The 20,762-nt window shown below is 38.2% G+C and overlaps 1 protein-coding gene across 3 annotated transcripts; it reads right to left on the bottom strand.

The window, feature by feature from the left end:
* Positions 1-248: 248 nt before the first annotated feature.
* On the bottom strand, positions 249-15,552 carry LOC104504798 (ribose-phosphate pyrophosphokinase 2). 3 transcript variants are annotated; one of them, XM_010146639.1, is made up of 7 exons: positions 15,372-15,552; positions 12,691-12,711; positions 9,078-9,176; positions 7,814-7,938; positions 5,711-5,884; positions 1,494-1,653; positions 249-530 (listed from the first exon to the last, which is right to left on the bottom strand). In XM_010146639.1, exons 1-7 carry the CDS (start codon positions 15,474-15,476, stop codon positions 438-440), a joined length of 777 nt encoding a protein of 258 aa, XP_010144941.1. In that variant the 5' UTR covers positions 15,477-15,552; the 3' UTR covers positions 249-437. The 3 variants fall into 3 exon arrangements, with proteins under 3 accessions (XP_010144941.1, XP_010144942.1, XP_010144943.1); XM_010146640.1 differs by having other exon boundaries at positions 15,368-15,406; XM_010146641.1 differs by lacking the exons at positions 9,078-9,176; positions 12,691-12,711; positions 15,372-15,552 and adding an exon at positions 7,419-7,571 and having other exon boundaries at positions 7,814-7,852.
* Positions 15,553-20,762: the final 5,210 nt, after the last annotated feature.

Raw genomic sequence — 20,762 nt, forward strand, 5'->3', positions numbered from 1 at the left:
TAACAAAACAAAACCCAACAGCTGCTAGCCTGACAGATGAATAGACACAAGATACCCAAGCCTGCAGCATTTAGTGTTTAAAAAAAAATGCTCTTACATGCATAGATCTCATTAAGTTCTATGAACAGTTTGCAGTTCGGCACAGAAAAACTGATCAGAAGCAGCAGTTTAGCAGAAAGTGAGGATAGGCACATAAAAGAAATTACGCAACACACAAGACTTCCAGACTCTCGAGGGAATTTATAAAGTTTCTGCAAGATGGAGATTTATTGCACATTTACAAAGAACAAATGGTAATTACAAGGCAAATATAATAATTAAACACAGAAGCTCTGGAATTGTACAAATATAGTAATTTCTAGTGGTTGAGATGCATTGTTGAAAACAACAGCGCTAGATGAAGGGCCTTGGCAAAGATGCAGTGTAAGCTCCTGCAGTTACAAGGGGACATGACTGAACAGGTAGGACACAGATTCACCATTGTGTGTTCTTCGAATTGCCTCAGCCAGGATCATGGAAATGTCAATAAACTAAAATAAATAATCAACAAAATAAGTTTTATAAGATGCCCAAACCAATGAACTATATAGTTTTATAAACATACAAGCACATTCAATTTACCATTGTACTCTCTTACCTCTTGTAGACTGAACATATACATAGGAACTGCATTAATACAAAGTGCAAACTCAAAAAATGAGCAGGAACACATTGAATAAGATTGGTGCACAGGCATATTACTGACTACCTCTGGCACAGGGCACGTTGTCAAAAAAAAGCCTATTCTAGCCATCAGGTGGCAGTGTTCACTTGACACAAATACCGTTTAAAGGGAACTATATCCTTTAAGTGCCTACCTTGTTTCAATAAATACTAAATAAATTTTAAGCTTTTTAGAAATTCAATGTTACATTAAAAAAAACAGCCATCTTCTATGCTTTCCTCCACTCTGTACTAAGGAAAAACCTCCAAAAGGGACACATGACTTTCCAGAACAATCTAATGTAAAAGCTACTGACATAAGTCAGCTTTGTATTTTTAGTTTGGTTTTTGAAAAGAAACACATGCCGTCATTATCTTGAGCATTTTCATTAGTGTATTAAAATGAAAAAGAAAATGAAGTTGTCTAAGGTTTCTGTGGCATCCACAATAACTTCACTACAGTTCCTGCATACAAATATTGTACAATTAATATTGATAAAAAAATTGAAAACAACCACCCACTCCCCTGCCCCCAAAATGTTACATTTGCCACTCTTTCACTCAGGCATACTCAATCTGTTGGAAGCACCAAATATTTTGCAACACTTCAGTGTACTACACGAATCACCTTAAAACAGTTCTTTGGCACATTTTAGCAAGATGTTCTGTAAACACAGCTACACAAAATATCTTAGAAAATTATTATTATTGCTCTCAAAGCAATAATACTAGCATCAGTGAACAGTAAAATACAAACCCAGAGTTGAAACAGATGACAAACATCACTGTACCTGAATTTTTGGACAATGTTTCATTTTCTCTTCCTGGGGGATTGTGTTAGTTACCACAACAGCCTCAAACGATGCATTATTAATCCGAGAAATAGCAGGACCAGAAAATATGCCATGAGTAAGAATGGCATAAACTTTAGTAGCTCCAGCAGATACTAACCTGTAGAACACGAAAGAGAAGTATGCTGTGATGCATATTTACATACACGGTTATATATGAAGCCAGACACAAATCCGTAATACACTTTACACACAAATTCCTCCTGGAAGCTACAGGAAGATGCAGATATCTACAGAATAATGCAGATAGTTTTAAATTTTTTCAGGTTATATGAATAAGTCTCAAAAATAATAAATTAATGAAAATTAAATAAAGAGGTTCTTAACAGTAGCAGTGATACTAGCCTAAAATACTGCACTTTTGACCATATCAGCACAACATACAACTGAACTCCACTACAAGTTTCCTATCATAATCAGGCAAAAGTGAAGTGTATGGGATGGCAGCATTCATGTTGTGCCTCCACTATTGCCCACCTTTATTTTGATTTGCAATTCAAACATTTCTGCTTGGGAAGGGTTTCTGAGGCAGAAGAAATACTAAAGATTAAAAGCCTAGCTTACTGCAAGGTTGTGGGAAGACATGCTGCTGATCCAAGCATGCAGTGAACTGATGCAACACAGGAGAAACAAGAAGTATAAATCAAAGAACTAGAACACCTTGTGAATGAGTCAGAATCCCTTAATTTGGTTTTGAGTGGCCTCTCTGCCTCAGGATGCTCAGCCATGTCTTATTTGCTTTTCTAGTCTTACAAACAGAGGCCCTGAAGACCGGTGTTTTATCAGATCATAGCATAAGCACAGTAAGATGGGAAGAGAGACAGAAACAGAGCAATATCACATCATTTTGAATGGCTCAACAGAATCAAAGCTTTCTGGTCATTCTCAGTATTACATTTAGTAGTTCCAACCTACAAGGAGGATGCACTATTGTTAGGGTGAGTGTGTACCAAGGGTGTATACTTAAGTTTGTGCTTAGCAAGTTGATCTGCTGAATCTAAAAATACATTTCTTTGTTCATCTGCTTGATTTGCAACTAGGTTGCTGAAATAGAGAGGTCTAATGTATTTGTGAGCAAGTCTAAGCACAAAGTACATCTCACACAGATTTGGCATTAATGAAAAACATTACTTCATGCCAAGAATGTGATTGAACGCAGCATCACTCAAGCAAAAGCATCTTTTAGTGAACAACGCAGATATACTGAAGGTTTCAGAATTTGCTCAATAGAAACCTACTGTAGGTAAAAAGTGTTTCTTTCATACAAGGAAAGAAATAAAGGCCTCTTTTTTGACAGGAACTAGCTTCCTCTATACACAAGAATACAAACAAAAATCAAGGGCTAGGCAATTTCTAATTTTGATCTGCAAAGGGCATAGCCCAAAAGCACACTTTGGGATCTGATAGAAAACAAACATCACAATATCTCTTTGCAAAATTCCATCGATTTCCATCAAACCAAAAGGAAACACAAGACTATATAATGCCTCTACCACGAGGTTTTGACATTCTTTTTATCTAGATGCAAACAGCAAGCCTGCAACTAAAGACTGCAAATTCATGAGATAAGCTTTACTTCAAACCACCTACAGTAATATCTAAGCTCATTCAAGCTTCCCCGTTGCTGTGACACCACTTTCCACATCATTCTCCTGGAGATATTGGCTGCTCATGGCTTGGACAGGCATACATTTCACTGGGTAATACACTCGCTGGATGACTGGGCCTAAAAAAGTCATGGTGAATGAAGTTAAATCCAGTTGGTGTCTGGTCACAAGTGGTGTTCTCCAGGGGTCAGTACTGGGGCCAGTTCTCTTTAACAACTTTATTGATGATCTGGACTAGGGATCAAGTGCATTCTCAGTAAGTTTGCGGATGACACCAAGTTGGTCTTGGGGAAGCTGCCTGGTAGAAAAGGACTTGAGGTGTTATTTGACAGCCGGCTTCATATGAGCCAGCAGTGTGCCCAGGTGGCCAAGAAGGCCAACAGCATCCTGGCCTGCATCAGGAACAGTGTGGCCAGCAGGACTAGGGCAGTGATTGTCCCCCTGTACCGGGCACTGGTGAGGCCACACCTCAAACACTGTAGTGAGGGTCCCAAACCAAACACAAGACAGACATTGAGGTGCTGGAGCGTGTCCAGAGAAGGGCAGAGCTGGGAAGGGTCTGGAGCACAAGTTGTGAGGAGTGGCTGAGGGAGCTGGGGTTGTTTAGCCTGGAGAAGGCTGAAGGGAGACTTTATCACTCTCTACAACTACGTGAAAGGACGTTGCAGAAAGGTGGGGGTTGTTCTCCACAACAAGTGATAGGATTAGAAATGGCCTCAGTTTGCACCTGGGGAAGTTTAGACTGGATGTTAGGAAGAATCTCTTCACCAAAAGTGTTGAATGAACTCCTTGTTTTGCTCTGCTTGTGTGTGCAGCTCTTACTTTACCTATTAAACTACTTTTATTTCAACCCATGACTTCTCACTTTTATTCCTCCAATTTTCTCCCCCATCCTACTGTGTGGGAGTGAGTGAGCAGCTGTGTGGTGATTATTTTCTGGTTGGGGTTAGGCCATAACACAATGTTAGGTTTACTGTTGGACTCGATCTTAAAGATTCTTTCCAACCTAAATGATTTTGTAATTCAGTAATTTGATCTAATTACTGAATTACTGATTTTGATTCAAATAGAGTCAGGCAGGAAGTACCACATAGACCTGTTTTGGATACAAGACAATTTGATACTCTCATGGTGTCTACAAATATATTGGACAAGAATATAAATTCAAAATGTTCTTAACTAAGGCATACTAGTTTTAGAAAGGATTACATCCAAGAGTAGTGTCCTACTAGTTAACTAACTAGTTAAACCATGACACAATGTTAGTATCAAATGCTCAATTGATGTTCAGCAACATCAATTTAAAACATTCCTGTGTCTTGCTCCTCAGCAGTTCCTTCCAACTTCCAGTACACACTATGTACAATCACAGGGGAATGGGCTTTGCTATGAGCAATATCAAAATACAAGATCTTTGAATGTAAGATTTAAAACATCTGGACTCTGGCCAAGTTTAGACTGCAGCCCATGACCTCCCAAAGCAAAGTTGGTAGCACATGTTTTTATATGCATGGGCAGGCAGGAGCACTTCAGTACTGCTCAAGTGTAATACCTCACATTTGAGGTTCTTAATGAATTTCAGTCCATTTATCCAATTTTGTAGCTACAGTTACTGCCATACATACATACCAAGCTGTGAAGGTACAGAAATAGGAAGAAGTAATCACTTCAGGAATCAGCATTTAAAAAAAAAACCCACAAACCTACAGACATTACCAAAGTTCACTGCAGACAACAATGCCAACTTCTGTGGACACCACCATACCACTATGCCTAAAATGTACCAGCATAAAAGACAGCTGGAAAAACAAAGTAATCCTTTCTACTTTGGAGTAGTAAGGCCTCAGTTAAGACAGTGGGTCTACATTCACAGGCTCTACTTCAAGAAGTGGACCAACTGGAAAGAATCCAGAGGGCAAACAACAGCAGAAGTCTGGAAACCATGTGAAAAGACAGAACAAACTGAAGTTACTTCATCTAGAGGGGAATGAGAACACTCTTCAACTACCTTCCAGACACAAGACAGGCAAACTTGTTATCATCTCCCCAGATGAAAAGGACAAGTAGTTTTATACTGAAGATATACATTAAAGATGAATACTAAACATGTATTGAACACTGGGGATAAAACCACTTTCCAATGTTAAATCTAGTAAAGCTTTGTGAAGGATTGCTTAAGAAGAGTGGAAAGGCTCCATGATGAGGTTTAAGGGAATGATTTTTTTTAATCTGTCATTTCTGCCTTGGAACTAAAAAAATGCATTAAATGGCCCAAGTCCCTTCCAAGTTATATGACTTTTTAATTTAATCTGCCTTTATTCTCTTTCTAAATACAGATAATGTATTTCTGTAAATATTTTCTCAAATCCACATTCTAAAAGAAGGACAAAGCTTGACAACAGGACTGTGACCTATAGACTCAAGGATCAGAGTAACTGTATGCTAGAGGTCAGGTTGCTTACAAGCACACAGGACACAGCAACAGTGTTCATCAGCTGCCTGCAGGTTACTGTACAGCCAGACAGTGGGTCATTTCACAATAAAACTTACTTGTCTGCTGCATGACATATCGTGCCACATGTGTCAGCCATGTCATCAACAAGAATCGCTACTCTGTCCTTCACATCACCAACCAAGACCATTCTGTCCACTTCATTTGCCTTCTTTCTTTCCTTATGAATGAGAGCAAATTCCACATTCAGTCTGTCAGCAATTGAAGTAACCCTGAGTTACAGGAAGAAACACACGACAATTAGAGGATTATTTTAAAGAAAAAAACACCTCACAGCCATGCATGTGTATTTGTCATAAAACAGTTTTTATATTTCTTACCTTTCAAATTACCACAGCACAAACTTTTGCAAGTAATGAGACAGGTTAGAAAAATCTTATTTCACTGATCATAAATATAACCAGAGAGTCTTAAGCTATACTCATAAAAAAAAAATCTATAGATTTAACTGAATTGACTTTGGATTTCCATCATTAAGTGCCTAGCTTTGAAAACATTTCAGCTATTCACAACCTTTTATTAAGCTGCTGCAATCCCTAGACACACCAGATCAATTAAAAGTAGGGGTAGCCTCAACGCTAAGCCTACAGTAGCGTGCACTTTAACATCCTAACTGAAAATACCATTGCAAGAATGTGAAATCAGATCAAAGGGAAAAAACTGAAAAAGTTAATAGTGATTAGTAATTCTTTTAGCAGTACTTGACTAGTAATCAAGTAGCTTACTTCATTAGAAATTCCCTTAGCAATACGTCTGCTTGACGAAGAGCTTTTAAACCTATTCAGAGTGACCTCTGGTGGCCAGACAAACCTCCACCGGCAAACTCAATTTGGCACTGACTTCTGATTGCCTTTTTTTTGGGGGCTTTTTAATATACCAGAGCTGGTAGGCATAAAGACACAGGAATAAACAATACTATGCTTTTTCTATGCTGGTGAAACCCTGTAGACTGTCTTTTAAGAATACATTTAGAATGTTGTTAACAAGGTTATTAACATGTAGTTAATACAGAACACTTTGTTCCTTTGCCACTTAAATATGAAGGAATTGTTAGTTATAGTATTTCAACAACTGGGTGATAAACAAAAAAACCCACAAATGTTTTGGCATTTTTTGTGAACAACAGTGTCATTTCATAGCAAGTCTCAATACTTCAGAAGTATTAAGATACCAACAGAATTTGCATGCCTTACTGCAGTCACAAAAACTAATAAGCTGGGGGAAAAAAACCCAAGCAAGTGATAAGAAACAAAAAAAGAATACAGATACTTTATGTGAGTGCAAGAAGATGTGGGTTTTTTTTTTTTTAATTTCTTTAATGCTTACAGGTTTAAATTTTAAGACAAACATTCTGTAAATTCTAGTTACTTTTCAGTAACAGAAGTATTCTTTTGAAGGACTACATGTTTTAAACAGGAAGGCCAAACCATTTTCTTTACATCACATTACTGGAGATGAAGGAGAAGGTGTTGAAAGCAACATCTTCCCCTACACCTCTAGCAACTGCTTGACTGCATTGCAACAGGAAGGTACCAAAGATAGTCTGTGTTAAATACAGTGAGTGGTAAACTCTTACGATCAACTTGATAATACACAATTATTTGTTAGGAGAAATAAATGCTGTCTTCTGACTTGAATTCTGTATTTTGCTTTTGTTTCACAGTGCACAAATTGGGGTCAATAGATTTACAGCTGGAGTACAATAACATAAAGAAAAAAAGAAATACAACTCAAGCAAGCTCTTACCTAAATGCCAGCAGGTACAGTGGGGATAGGCCATATGCTTTGACAGAGAAGGGAAACTTAGGCAATTCCAGAGCGAAGCAGGAAGAGGTGCAGCAACTGGACTAAAGAAGCAAGCAGCAGGAAAAGTCTCTTCCCTCCTTCAGAGGGATTCAGCTAAAGAGGCCATATCCAGGGAGAGAAAAAAAAGACTTTCTTTAGAGTATAGAAAGCTCCTGGATGTTTTCAAGCATGAACAACATTGGAGGAAGAACTAGTTGTTCTTTTTTTACAATGCAATTGGATTAATCAGTGATGTCTTGCACAATTCATAGAGGGAAAAAAAACCCAGACTAGACAAACTAGTTCATTAACTACTAACTACATGGAAAACTAGAAGTTTTAGGCTTGTATAGTACCTTTTTGCACCACCTGCATCAGGTGAGACTATGATACAGTTTCTCCACTCCATAATGTTCTCTTTAATCCATTGCAGCACTGCGGGTTCTGCATACAGGTTATCTACTGGAATGTCAAAGAAACCCTAGTCCAAAAGAGAAAGAGTTTCATAAATATGTATTTATTTCTTACCTGGAAGAAAGACACAGGAAAAGAATCAAGCCTTTGCCTTTCATGTATAGTAGCACTTGAAACAGTATTTCACACTAGCCTTGCGTGAAAATCTTTCAAAAAAATCTAGTGGTTAATTCTCAACTTCCATAAACTTCAACTGCTTGACATGAACAGTAATATTTCCATAAGGGGAAGATTCAAGTTAGTATTACTTGAGTAGCAGAAATGTAATCTTTCTTTCTGTGCTAGTTGTAATGACAAGAAATCTGTGTTAGACCACAAATGAAACTGCTTTTTATTTGCATGACAGCCATCTAGCCTAATAGGAAATTCTGATGAAACAGAATACCAGAACTAGAAGATTAAGGTATTTTCTAGGAAAAAACAAGGTATCTTGATAAGAGGTACATATGAGAATAACAAATGATGTCTGCTCTGTGTCAGGAAAGAGTTTTGGGATGTGCTGAATTCAGCAGTAAGCCAGCTAAGGTTTGCCAGCCTGCATCTCTGCTTCTCTTAAGAGAATACTATACTCTTGGCTGTAAGAAGAAAACCCTAAAGCAATATTGTAATCACCGACCAAGCCAAGATTAAGAGAACTTGCCCCAAACGAGTATATTTTATATTATGGCAGCTCTTACACTAGACTTGTCAAATTCCACTGAAGACTCCAATGCACAAATATACAAAGTGCCTGCAGAATCACCCTATAAAATCAAGGCTGGTCTCTTTCAAAAAGGGAAATTAATTGGAGACCAGTAGTGAGACTTCCTCTGAACCCTGAGAATTACACTATCAAATTACTTGCAAAATAATGGGGAAAAAAAAAAGGAGAATTAATATTGGCCTTTCACATTGTTCTTCACGGAGAGGGTGGTGAGGCACTGGAACAGGTTGCCCAGAGAAGCTGTGGATGCCCCATCCTTGGGAAGTGTTCAAGGACAGGTTGGGTGAATTTTTGAGCCAGCTGGCCTAGTGGAAGGTGTCCCTGCACCCATGGCTGGGGGGTTGGAACTAGGTGGTCTTTAAGGTCCCTTCCAACCCAAACCATTCTGTGATTCTACTATTCATTCATTAGAGCCCCTAGCCACAATTGGTAAAAACTGTTACCTGGATCTGAGAAGCATGCAAGTCCATGGTGATGATGTGGTCAGCCCCAGCAACTGACAGCATGTTGGCAACAAGTTTTGCAGAGATTGGAGCACGGCTCTGAGGAATAAAGCACAAATATTTAAATTTTAAGAAGATTTCTACTAGATGCAAGGAGTTGGAAAGTTAGCTGCTTTTACTGTTGTTTGGTTTTTTTCTCCTTTAGAATATTTGGAATCTAGATATGCAGAGCTCCAGAACTGTAGCCAAACTAGCCTGTCAATAGCTAATCTTGCTACTAGGAATTTCAAACTCAGCAAAACATTTAGGAATATCTAAATCAGTTTCCAGTCTGCCTAATAATGCTTTGTAGTAAGTAGACTGACTAACAAGCAGATAAAATTGGGGATATGTTTTTCCAATTCTTTTATTTAAGTCTCAGCTAGCTTTTCTATACCAGAATGACTGAAAATATCAATTTCTCTAAGCTACTATCCTACATTAACATCCAACTCTCAAGCAACTGTCCTGTTCTAAAAAACACTGCCAAAAAGACTGAAAGCATAGTGAACACAACTTTTGGAAAGACTGCTTTTAAAAAAAAGTTAGCATCAAACATTTCTTCATAATACAGTAAAGCTGGTAACACATCCATGTTGGCAGGGGTCTTCTAACCCAGCCTATTTATTTATTCTTTTTTGCTAATTCAAGCTTAATTGTTAGGTGTAATTAGGAGTCTAGAACTCCCAAAAGGGAAAGGGCAGGATGAAAAAAAAAATCCAGAGAAGTAGAAAGAACAAAGAGCAAAAATATAATCAGCAAAATTAATGCCAATGTCAAGAGCTTTTTAAAAGTGACAAGGATGCAACAGCATCATAATACCAACATAAAAAAAGAAGATTGAGAATCATGACTGGAGGATAGTTTTTTTTTGCAACTCCAAAGTTATTTCAGATTTTTAACTCTGGAAAACCAAAAAAATGTGTTGCCCTAGACAGTTTTCTCTGTAACAGAAATGCTATACAGAAACTCCTGTTTTCTTTTTGCCAATCTTTAAATAAGAGTAATAGCTGGCAGTAACATTAGCATGAAGGGAGAACTGCAATTCAGAGGTTTCATCTCTCTGTCAGACTCTGCTGGCATAGTATTCTCTCCTGTTACATCTCTATCAGAGTCTGACAGTGAGATGGAACCTCTGTCAGAGGTTCCATCTCACTGTCAGACTCTGATAGAGATGTAACAGGAGAGAATACTATGCCAGCAAACAGCCTCATTTAGCCTTCCAGAAAACTTATCTCCCTCCACCACACACAATTATGTGAAGAGTACCTCTGCTCACCCTCCACCGATGCTCAAAGGCAGAACCCAAAATAAGCTGAACCACTGTCAATTTAACCTGGATCCTTTTCTGCCTATGTCATATCAAGGAGACAGTATTTTCCTCAAAACTTTTGCAAATTTAGGTGGAAATTCGGCATTTCTCTGTTTTAACCTGCAGATCGCCAGTGGACTTCCAGAAAAGAGACTGCAATATCTCAGTTTTTCTTACAGCTGCATCTAGCACTTCCCTAGATCTCTGCAATTCCAGTGCATATAGCTTCCATAAAAGTTTGCTACCATTAGCGCTTCGGCACAGATGGTTTTGCAGTTGCCAAGGACTATGCTGCTCCTCATTTAAGTTCAGTTCTGTAAGGCCAAAGATGTCCAAAGGTTTCTGGATATTCTGTTATTAATAGTAAGCTTTTGGTTCATGCCATTCAAATTCCTGATTACTTCAGTTCATCTTATCAGTACAAACTGACACTTTTAAGCTGGGCTTCAAAATACTCTCAAATTTCTGGCAACATCTAATAAAACAAAGATTCAGTTTCAACCATTTTGACTCTACCACAATGTTCTCTTATCAGGTCTTTGCAAAGATCTGGTTTGATGCTACAGCTAAGCTGGGCTAACAAGGGATGCCAAAACCAGACGTTTGCTCTCCTGCTTGTCCCATCCCTTCCTCTCAGGCTATACACTTCCACCACATCCCTTGTGCTGCACACCGGGACTGCTCTGACCCACAGCAGCCAGATGAGGCAGCTCAAATGGAAGAGAAGGGAAAAGATGGCAGCAAACCAGGATCATCCCCTCTCGTAGAAACAAGTAACTAGTACAGGCTGGCTGCTAAAGACAAATTATTCTTCCCAGAAGGTGGTTTACCATTTCCACACCATCTGGAATACTGAATTTTGCTTTTATTTTTCTCCATTTGTGTCCAATGTGACCACCACATAGCTTGTCTCATGTATCAATACCATGAGTATCACCATCACCAAAAAATCCAGAATACTTTCCTGCATCAAATACTAATGTATACGTTACCAGTTGGTACTTCTTTCAGCTGCTGGCCTTGCAGGCTGCCTTCCCAGAAGGAAGAACTTGAAGGCTTTACCACTACGTAACTTGTTTTAGCAGACAAGCACACATCACAGATTGCCTATGTGTTGATGGACAGAGGGTCTTGGAAGGAAGGATAGCCAGACACCAATACCTGTTTCTCAAGAATGGGCTAATAGGAGATTAAGACAAATGAAGTTTGCAGCTATCTGAAAGTTTCCTTTACACAAAATTGTGCATTAAAACACACATAACATGTTCAAAATGATTTAAGATTTGATTGCTTGCATAGAAAATAAGTTTTGTGCTACAATATGATCCAAATTGAAGATTATTTTAATATCAAAGGAAGACATATTGATGGGAACCTCAGATAACCTGGCCTCATTATTCAGAAACTTGGATGACAAAGGCAGAGGAGAACTTAAGATTTTCTTTATCTTGGAGTTTGTAATGTTTGCTTCTGATCAGAGAGGCAAGAACAGAGATTCACAGTATTCATTGTTCCATTCTTTGACACAATTTGAGATTAGTTTCAGAATTATTAGTGAAACACAACATTACATTATGTACAGAAACTAAGTTGTAAAAAAAATTCACTGAGTTTTTAATTCCTAAGCAAATTTCCCACTTTATATGTATAATAAGCTATACAAACAACTTCTTCCTTTGTGATGCATTACAAATTTATTCACAATTCTTAAGATTACCAGGGCAGGGGGAATCCACAAAGCTAATATAAACAACCTCACAAGAGTAACTATGAAAGGACACATAACAAAGTAAAAGCTGTCCATCAAGATCAAAGTTCTGTTGCCTTTAAGCATCTGATTACATTGTCTTGCTCAAAATGCATCACATGCATACTGAGAAAAAAATAATCCAAGAAACACCAAAGATTTATAACTAGAACTTTCGCTTGCAAGAAAGCCAGTTGTGAAGTGTGTGGATTCTGAATGTCCACTAATGTATTACCTAAACTTATTTCAAAAATGAGATATGCTTTGAAGCTTCAAGAAGCTGACAGCCATTATCTTGAATGTCCAGATAAATTTTTAACTGGAAGATAGGGGTTTTCTAGTAGCAACATTATTCCACAGGATTACTGTCATGGCCTAGGTGAAACACAACTGATATCAAGAAGTAAAACTGAAAATGTTCCCAGTTATACATAATGTAAGCCAGTAAGTTTCACCCTTTAAGGCCACATTAATGGAAATGCATAGCGTTAGATTAAAAAAAAAAAGATACCTACCCAACGCTCCACGGACCCCTTCTACAAATCAAGAAAACAAAGTTACATGAGCTGTAGAACACCAAACTCACCTGTCACTCTACTTCTAACATCTCAAAGGCATCTCTGCAGCATCCTATGTAAATGCATCCTGCCCATGGCTTGGAAGGTTAGCATAATTAGAGGATGCATAAATGCAACTATAGCCAAAGCACAGATACACCTGAGCTAGTTTTAAGTTAGCTAGCTTGTGTATCAGAAGTATTCTAGTTTAATTTAGATGCAATCAAGCACTGCCATAACCAACTCTTCTACAATACTTAGCAAGCCTTTTTTGGGTGGTTTTTGTTTTTCATTTGGGGTTTTTTTGTTGGGTTTGGGTTTGGTTTTTTTTTAAAACTTTTCTGTTTCTCATTTAAAGCTAATTCAAGTTTAAAACTAAAACATCCAGAGTAGACTACACAGGCCTTGTTCAGAACATGACCTTTTTTATTGCATGGCCCTTTTCTTAAAGTAAGAAATAAATCAAGAGCACTTTCATTGTTGTCAGCAACCACAGCTGCAACAGAAGCATGAAGAATACAGGGTTATTTCAAGCAGTAAGGACTCTCTACTTCTTCATGGACTGAAGTCAACAACTTAAATTTAAATCAGAAAACAGCACCCAGCTAGCAAAGACTACAGCTTCAGTTCAGAGTCAAGCACACTATAACAGTACCTTTCACCAGAGAGAAAAGAAAGAAAGAAAATCTGCGTATAACCATAGGAAGAAAATGGCTGGCATGGTACTGACACTTCAGGCAGCATACAAAGCTTGTGCACTGGACATGGGTCAAAGACCAAGTGATGTGATGAAATCCAGCAGTGGGAGGAAAGATCTCCCTGTCAATAAGCCGCTCAATGTTGACAGCTATATTATAGCTTATTTTGCAACATGGAGGTCAACTACCAAGGTTAATTTCCATAGATGGCAAACATTTTCTCAATTGCAAAACAGAGGTAAAAAATGGAAAAATAAAGAAATGGCTTGCCTAGAATTGCAGAACTCTGACATCCAGAGAAAAGTCTGGAACAATGCTCAAAATCTGTTAATCGAATCACTTTCCTAGACTATTCATCTTCAGAATTTGGCATTTCCAAAAGACAAAATGCTCCTGGGTGACATGCAGGGCCACCACACTATGGGTTTTAAGTGTCTCTGGAAGTCTGACACATGGATTTTGGTAACCCTTGAAAAGCATTAATGTAGATGCATGGAAACTTTGGGACATACTCATCCTTCTCTCACAGCAAGAACTTACAGGATGGTCCAGCAGAATCCTCCAATGTGAATTTGGAAACCAAACAGTGAGAAGCTTTCCTTCCTTTTCAACAAAAGGTTTATTGCTTCCCTTTCAAGCTCTTTTGATAAAAACTAGTATTTCAGCTCTCCTGATCAAGGGAGAACATTATTCAATACAAGACAGAGCAAAAATGAAGTTCCAAAAGTTGTAGGCAAAGAATAGGGAGCTACTATCTAACTCCCAAGTTCTGTTTTTGAAAGTATAACAAGTGGTCTTGACAATATTAGTAGGGTGTTAGACAGCCTACAGTTAAAGAATGACTGTAGTAGAAAATAACTTTTCTGTTATTCAGTTTTGTTCTCTGACATCACAGGCTGAATATTACATACTTCGTACTATTTGCTATTATACTTAGGTTCTGCAGTACTTCTCAGTCCTGTTGTTTTATATGAATGAATGTAAAGAACAACAGAAGGCTTTCAGGACGGTTTGCTTGATGCCCAAAGTGAAAGGGAAGAGGCAGTGCACTTACGGGAAGTATCAGAGACGGGCAATTTTCCAAAAATACAGCCATTGCATTCCAAGCTTCAAAGCCAAATTCATATTTATTCTTGTTTCAAGTGAGTTTAAGTAAAAGTAATGTTCACATAACATATTAGAGGGGTTTTGTATATATAGCAGATAGAAAAGTCTAGTTCTGCATTTTTAAAAATCAAACTCACTTGCCACAGAGTTTGTTACTGTTATCAACTTGTCTGAACTGGCATATTTATCAGTTATGGCAGACCAAATTCAGGAAAAGGGCACTAAGATCAGAAGAGTATTTATGAGGTTTTCACATAATTTTTGGTCTGCATCAATAAAAATAATTATTACAGACAAAAACTTTTCAAATCTGCCCTGCAGCATAAAATAATGTTTTTATTAATTACTGTTCTGCATTGCAGATTTAATCAGTTCCTTCCATTTGGCTCTCTGTTTAACCATATAGGGTAAAAACCATCTACATAATGGTTACAGCACTTCAAATTTAGGATTTAATTCCATGCAATTAAAAGGTTTAAAAGGGTGTATTCTCTTCATATATAGAGTAAAAAAAAAAAGGCAGCTAGAAAAAGCAGGAAAAAGTCCTGTAAGGTGAGGTTTGCTAGCAGAGTAGTCTGTAATATACCATAGACATAGGATGTACCTACTTTTTCAGACTGAAAGTGTGTCAATTATCAAAAACACAAGCAAAACAAAAATTGTCTCACTTCATTCATACAGATGAGGCCGTTGAACATTTCACCAAAAAAGGATGAAAAAAAGCAAGTCTTCAAATCACTTCAATGTTTATGAAAATATGTTTAATCTCCAAAAATTTCAAGTGAATAAGCTGAAAAAAAAGACGACTTCCAAAGTTACACATTTCTTACCTACCTTGTCTTTCTTATCTTGCCTGGCATATGGAAAACATGGAATTACAGCAGTCACTCTGGAGGACGATGCAATCTTGCAAGCATTGATCATGATGAGCAGTTCCATTAAATTGTCATTTATTTCTCCACAGCCACTCTGGATGATGTAAACATCTTCTCCTCTCACACTTTCACCAATCTCTACACTGAAAGAGCAGATGACAACCGTTTAAACACCTGAATCACTAGAAAAGCATTATTAAAGAGTAAGAAAAAAAAACAGCTTTAAGAAAAATTCATGTTTATCCCCATTTAGAGTAAGATTTCTTTTTAAATAGCAATTTGGATAACTATCCCCTTGATACAAAGTCTGTATCAATATAAGCCAGTCTAAAATTTATTTCAGCCTAAATATGGTCTTAAGGTCAGCACCAACCAATTTATAATTATGGCTATAGCACTGATACAGCTCACATTGTTATTAAATTTGTTAATGCCTTTTTTTTTGTTTAAGCTGCATATTCCATGTCCTTGCCATCTTTCAATGAGACGGGCATTTAAGAGAATAACCTGGATTATAAATGCAGAAACAGCAAAGCCAACTTTGGAGCATTAAATACGAACTTGCATCTATCAAAATACCTCCTTAAAAAGGGCAATTATTTTTCTATGATAATTAATATGTTACTAAATTCAAGAAACTATTATTATTTAAGAGAGAAGTATCAAACCACACCCCAAAAACAGAAGTCTAGTTAAAATTTATACCATAAGGTCCAGGTAAAGTAGTTTTTAAAATAAGAAATCTTAGATAAATGCTAGGAGGGATGCTGCTCAACAGTTCACCATGACTCAACAACTCTCACATTGTGTCAGTTCTATTTGCTGTAACTGTGCTTACACAATTTGGTTCCTTATGATAGTGTCTAAGAGTTACTTTATTCTTCTACAGATGTCAAGGCAAATTCTAGCACTGATCACTGCCCACACCACAGAATTCAAAAACTAAGTAGAGCTTATAAATAAACAGGAAAAATAAAACAAATCAGTTGAATGTGGATTATTTTTCAATTCTAGACCCAAGCAAGAGAAATGTACTGTTGAACCATGCCAGTTTTTTACACCTGCTACTCCAAAACTTACACATAAAACCACCAGACTACCCTTCATTTTCCCCTGAATCCATGCACAATGTACAAGAAACATACAGGCTTCCTAAATAGTGATATGATCAGACCTTTCAAACGCATGCTTTCCTAAGTTAGTCTGAATCATTAAATGCTAAAATATCTTGAGCCCTTATTTAAAAGGTTGTGTCTTTACCCAAGACACAAATAAGTAAAAGCTTCTAGCTGGAAACGACCCAAATGGCCCACACGTGGGTAGAATAGTTTCTCTGATGGGTCCTTCAGTGCTGAGGCTTGTTCTAGTCAAACACAGTCTGAACAACAACTGTTTATCAGCTTTCAGGGTGCTATGTAAGACTCATTAGCCTTCCGTAGCTACAAAACACAGAAAGGAATTTATTGCTTAAAAACATCTTAATGATACGCAAACATTTGATTTATTACCATCAGGTTAGTTGAGTTCATGCTCTCAGCTCCCCTATTCGACTCCTCTGCAGTCCCAAACAAGCTATAAGAAATCCTGTCTTAATTTTTCTCCTTAATGAAAAACATTTTTTAGCCTAAAGAATGCTACTAGCAGGATTTCTTAAGGCCAAAAGAAAGCAAGCACCAGGACCTCTGGAAAGACAGAGGTGGTCAGAGTGTCATCTGCAGATAGGTCAGTGTTAATCCAGGAAACTTTTTGGAGGCTCTCATCATGGCAAGACAATACAATTTTTTGGTCATAAAACTTACTTCCCTGTCCAATTTTTCTGGATCAACAGAATAAGCCTGCTCAGAGAAAACGGTTTTGATCAAACTAATTTCTCAGTTTTTCTTTTTTTGGAGCTGAAAAGGTTTTGGCAAACATAACATTAATTCAGCAAGACACCAAGCATATTCCATAACTGAGACAACTGGTCAGGCTCGATTAGAAATCCTACCAAAATCTAGTTCTGGTGTTAGAATATCAGAGTTCCACTTCCCATAAGAATAAACAAAATCAAATCAGTCTAGAAACAGATTGTTGCTTCTAAACACATTCCAACTTCAAGTAAAGCATCAACCCACTAGCTTATGGATACAGACACAATCATTATTATAGATTAACTGTTGTTATTATGAGGGTTCTGAAAAATGATAATCACCACTTGACTCGGCACTTCAACATACCTGCTTAATAACAAGCGTATAATCTTTGGAATAGGTACAAAGAACACCACCACCACATACAAAAACTCTGTGGCATCTCTTTCAACCCAAGACTGTTAAGTGGATGAAAAGCTGAACATGGTGGACAAAAAGCTGGACATGAGGCGGCAGTGTGCGCTGGCAGCCCAGAGAGCCAACCGCATCCTGGGCTGTATCAGGAGAAGTGTGGCCAGCAGGTCGAGGGGGGGGATTCTGCCCCTGTACTCTGCTCTGGTGAGACCCCCACCTGGAGTGCTGCATCCAGCTGTGGAGCCCTCAACATCAGAAGGATATTGACCACTTGGAGCGAGTCCAGAGGAGGCCACGAAGATGCTCAGAGGGCTGGAGCACCTCTGCTATGGGGACAGGCTGAGAGAGTTGGGCTTGTTCAGCCTGGAGAAGAGAAGGCTCCAGGGAGACCTTACCGCAGCCTCCCTGTACCTGAAAGGGCTACAAGGAAGCTGGGGGGGACATTTTACAAGGGCCTGTAGTGACAGGACAAGGAGTAACGGGTTTAAATTGAAACTGGGGAGGTTTAGATTAGCTATCAGGAAGTAGTTCTTCACAGAGAGGGTGGTGGGGCACTGGAACAGGTTGCCTGGTCTAAATTTTACTTAGACCATATATATCATAACCTAATTAACTGTTCGGGGGGGGGAGGGGGTGTATTTAAACAATTTAACATAGTGAGAACACAGATGAAGGATACAGGAACAAGCTCTTGCCAAGATTACACACTCTTGTTTGTTTTATGCAATTTAATCAAATTCAGCTATTTGGTAACACTCAGTTTAAATAATCTCGTCGTTCAAGAAGAGTCAACAGAACTCAAACATTAAAAACCCTGACACCACACAACTGTGTCAAAGTAAAAATTACAGAAACTAATAGCTCACAAAAGTAACTTACTTTGAGCCAGTTGCTTAAAACCCACAAGCACAAGGCTCTAGCTGGGAAAGATACTCATAAGACAGGACATGATGAAAAACAATTTTGAGTGTTGGTATCTGCATTCATAGGCTGATTTGAGAGTTCAATTTAATAAGTAGAAACTTAGATACACTAATTACCATGATTTACTGATAAGACTCAAAACTCTCTTGTATTACAAACATATTTCAATGGCTGAAGCATCCATTAAGCAAAATTCAAAATCAGGAGTAACTGCAGGCTGAGCACCTTCTGAGCTAATTTTACAGTACACTACCAACAGAATTTACAGCAACGAGGATTTTAAATTTATACATCCTATATAAAAACACAACCAAAACCAACCAACCAACACCAAAAAAAAAAACCAAAAACACCCCACAAAACAAAAAAAGCCACAGAATCAAAAACCCACAGTTGTGGTGAGGCAAAGGAATAAGTATGCAGAGCCAGACGAAAATGGTAACTAACATAAATGCATAACAAGGAACCTCTTCAAAGCATCCAACCTTTAAAAAATAATTTTAAACAGATGTGCTTACAAAAAAAATATTCAAGCAATTTAGGTGCCAATAAAGTAGATTTTTACTTCAGGCACTTTGAATAAGCAGAGAATAGGACAAGATTCAAGGTTCAAACCACATGCAAAAAAATAATCAATATCTCAAAACTGATCAAAAAAACACCACATGCTGAATTTGCAATTCATTGAAACCCAGCCAATGGAAAGCACTAAGCAGAGGGGTGTGTTTGACCTCTTACCTTTGGGAACGCATTTTGCAGAGTAAAGACTTTTAACACAAGACCTCCAACATACTGGGCAAATATTTCGACTGCCATGATGTTATATAACCAAGTGGATACCAGCAAAGCCCAAATCACCAAAGACAAAGTCAACTCCAGCATTTTTATTGTAAATCTGTAGGTAACTCATATCTCCTGGCACTTACAGTCTCCCCTCAACTCTAGGCTCTTCCACTTTGATCAACAGCTCCAAGACCAACCCCCAGCTAGATAGTCTTTGACAACTGCCCCATCCTATTGGTGGCATGGTAAGCACCACAAGATGGGAAAAACCTTCTTACCCTCCACGCTGGCACACAGCCTGCCACCACAAGAGGAAAACTCATTCACCTGAGCAGCTCTGGGTCAAGCCACATGCGGTCCAAAAGGAACCCTCAGAAATTTGGAACCAAGCCTGAGCACATACAGAGTGTCTCCAAAGGCTGAGTACCAAACTCCGCAGCTAAGAACATGTGGGATCATCAGCCATTAGTCACACAGGTCATTTTTTGTTTTGACATTTCAAGCAGTTAGCATCTACTTAAAGATAAAAAATACACAGCATACAGCAAGGTCAATAAAGTAGAATTCTCAAACCAACAGCTTTGAAGCATTTTTGGGCTGTTTCTGATTCAGAGCAATGAACAATGTGATAAATGACCATACTTGCTGCATCTTCAATTCCCTATTATATAAACAAAACATGCATAATGTGCAGGCTGGAAATAATTTTTCTCTTATACAACCAAGCTGGTAAAATCTGTTTCTCCCCTTGCTCACAACAGTGTAAGTCAGTGGGGATAGAGGAAAACAACTGTTTCTGCTGCTGCAGGCAAAGCACAACCATGCCAGTTGCATATCACTCAGCAGCTGGCAAGTATGAAGAGACATTTCACATCCCAGCACACCCCTAATCCCTACTGCCTTCAGCTGATGTTTAACACCAGCTTATCACCTGAGCTTGCTTACTCCATGATTAGATGTCTGCAAACACTGTAATCATCTACTCTTATGTGGGTGATACAGCTCCCAGCCCGCCCAACAGTTGAACCCAAAGGAACCAGGGTACAGGAGATGTAGCAAGGTCATGTCTCATCTGAAACAACTGCAGTAGAGGGGGTTGGAGGATGCTGAAAGGGAGATGGGAGAGAAATGTTACAGCCCAATGCCAAATTGTGCATCCCTGATATATCAGTGGTATATAAGAACTTCCAGGTTTGTTCCAATTTTTTTCAATTACTTCATAGAAGAAACAGTTTTTATTACCCCACTTTGTGTTAAATGGACACTCACATCCACCCTTGTAAGATTTATCCAAGGAAACATCAGCTATTTTTTCCTATCTTCAAGATTATATTTAAATCCAAGATACCAGTGTTATTTATTTACTTACAAACAAATGG

This window comes from Eurypyga helias, unplaced genomic scaffold (assembly GCF_000690775.1).
Source record: "Eurypyga helias isolate BGI_N326 unplaced genomic scaffold, ASM69077v1 scaffold4372, whole genome shotgun sequence".
In the NCBI taxonomy this organism is placed as follows: Eukaryota; Metazoa; Chordata; class Aves; order Eurypygiformes; family Eurypygidae; genus Eurypyga; species Eurypyga helias.

Excerpts from the sequence above, each read along its gene's own strand:
- LOC104504798 (XM_010146639.1), bottom strand. The coding sequence starts at position 15,476 with ATGGAACTGCTCATCATGATCAATGCTTGCAAGATTGCATCGTCCTCC. Across the intron at positions 12,712-15,371 it reads GGCAAGATAAGAAAGACAAG|AAGGGGTCCGTGGAGCGTTG; the intron begins GTAGGTAAGAAA and ends CTTGATTTGTAG. Across the intron at positions 5,885-7,813 it reads GATGCAGGTGGTGCAAAAAG|GGTTACTTCAATTGCTGACA; the intron begins GTACTATACAAG and ends CCTGTAACTCAG.